The sequence below is a fragment of the Ipomoea nil genome, unplaced genomic scaffold (genome assembly GCF_001879475.1).
Source record: "Ipomoea nil cultivar Tokyo-kokei standard unplaced genomic scaffold, Asagao_1.1 scaffold2735, whole genome shotgun sequence".
Lineage (NCBI taxonomy): Eukaryota > Viridiplantae > Streptophyta > Magnoliopsida > Solanales > Convolvulaceae > Ipomoea > Ipomoea nil.
In genome coordinates this window covers 757,501-759,287 of record NW_017619163.1, presented here as the reverse complement: position 1 = coordinate 759,287, position 1,787 = coordinate 757,501, and the positions used below count along the sequence as shown (strand labels likewise).

Here is a 1,787-nt window from a genome sequence, read left to right as displayed (position 1 = left end):
TACCTAGTTTATGTAGGCTTTGGCTAGTTGTGTCATTGTCCAAGTCTCTTTCATAGCGATAAACCGCGCCGTTTTGGTTAGTCGATCCACTATTACCCGGATTTTGTCGTTTCCTGTCCGTGTCGTGGGCAGACCTCCCACGAAGTCCATTGAGATAGAATCCCACTTTCCTTGGAGCATTTCAAGGGGCTGTACGAGTCCCTTGGGTTTGCACCTTTCAGCTTTTACCTTTTGACAGTTCAGGTATTTGCTCACAAAGTCTACTACCTTCCTTTTCATGTTGGGCCACCAAAATAACTTTTTCACATCTTGGTACAACTTATCACCCCCAGGGTGTACGGAGTAAGGTGCACCGTGTCCTTCTTTCTATGATTTGTCTCTTCAGGTGGGGGTGCGTCTTGGGTACGCACCATCTTCCTTTATAGCGGAGGCTGCCATCACTAAACAGTTCGAACGATCCGTTTTTCCCGTCGGTCAGGCCGAGTTGTACCTTTCCTAATTCAGGATCTTGTTGTTGCCCGGCCTTGATTTCTTCAAACAGCGTGGGTATGATCCTGAGGTTGAATAGTTGGATCTCCGAATCCACTTGTCCCTGCTCCACTTTTTCTAAATTTAATTTATGGAATTCTCTACACAGTTCGTCCGCATAGGATCTGTGCCTTGAATTTCCCTAGCCAGTCCATTCCTAGGATTACCTGTATGCCGTCCAACCCAAACTAGATTAGATTGCTAGGAAATTCCACTCCACCAATGATGATTATTATTTCCCTGTACATACGATTGCACTTCAACACTTCGCCTGACGCCACCTTGACTCTTAATTGTACCCATGTGCCTGGTGAAACAACCGTGCCTTGTGGCGAATTCAGCTACTATGAACGAGTTGGTAGCTCCCGAATCAAACTTTACGATGGCGGGAGTGGCGTGTACGAGGAATGTTCCGGTTACTACGTCGCTTTTCCTGATTCAGGCCCTACTCTTAGCAAGGATCCTTCCCCGGGCGATTTCCGTCACACCTTCGGAGTCTTGCGCCGTCGACTTTCCCCGACCTTGAGGTGAAGAGGCCCTGGCGGCTTTTAGTTTCTGTGGAGGGATTATGGGGCTTCCTTCGACTTTCCTCTTGTGTGCCTCAGGTGTTCTCGGCGGATTATGATGTACTCGTTGGAGATCGGCCGCCTTGGTGTAGACTTCCTCAAGTGTCCTTGGTTTGCTCACGGTCAAGGCTTTTCTGCCTTCGAAGTTGAGCCCGGTAACAAACCTTTCTACTTTGATGATTTCTGTAGGTACCAACCCACTTGCGAAGCGAGTCAACTCTAGGAACCACTTATAGTATTCTTCCACTATGGCGTTCACTTGCCTTAGGTGCAGGAATTCTTCGTTCATGGCTGCTCGGATATGTTTGGGGTAGAAACGCTCTCTCAGTTTGGCTTTTAAGACTGGCCAGTCCACACCTGGTCCCGGCCCTTCCTGTGCCCACCACGAGTCGGCCTCATGCCGAAGGTAAAATGATGCCAACTTGACTTGATGCTCCCCTGGACAATCCGTTACTTCGAAGATCTTGTCGAATGTCCGAATCTGATATGAACCTAGTCCAAGGTTCAATTAAAATGGAATATTGTCCCAAGAATGCTCTCAAAACTAAAGATAGAGATGGATCAAAATACCTTAAACCTCACGAGAAACCCTTTGTCTCGAATCCTCAAAGACTTGGAAGAATCCCATGTAGCTTCAAGTACCTCGATGTTGCAATCTTCAATCAACTAGAGTCGGATCTAGTTTCCTTCGAT

The 1,787-nt window shown here is 47.5% G+C and overlaps 1 protein-coding gene across 1 annotated transcript in view; it reads right to left on the bottom strand.

Moving 5' to 3' along the window:
- Nucleotides 1-966: 966 nt before the first annotated feature.
- LOC109156521 overlaps nucleotides 967-1,787 on the bottom strand; it is a 13,315-nt gene continuing 12,494 nt past the window's right edge. Inside the window, exon 2 of the mRNA XM_019304374.1 lies at nucleotides 967-1,586. Within this exon, the coding sequence (XP_019159919.1) occupies nucleotides 967-1,586 (620 nt within the window). The remainder of the gene's footprint in view (nucleotides 1,587-1,787) is intronic.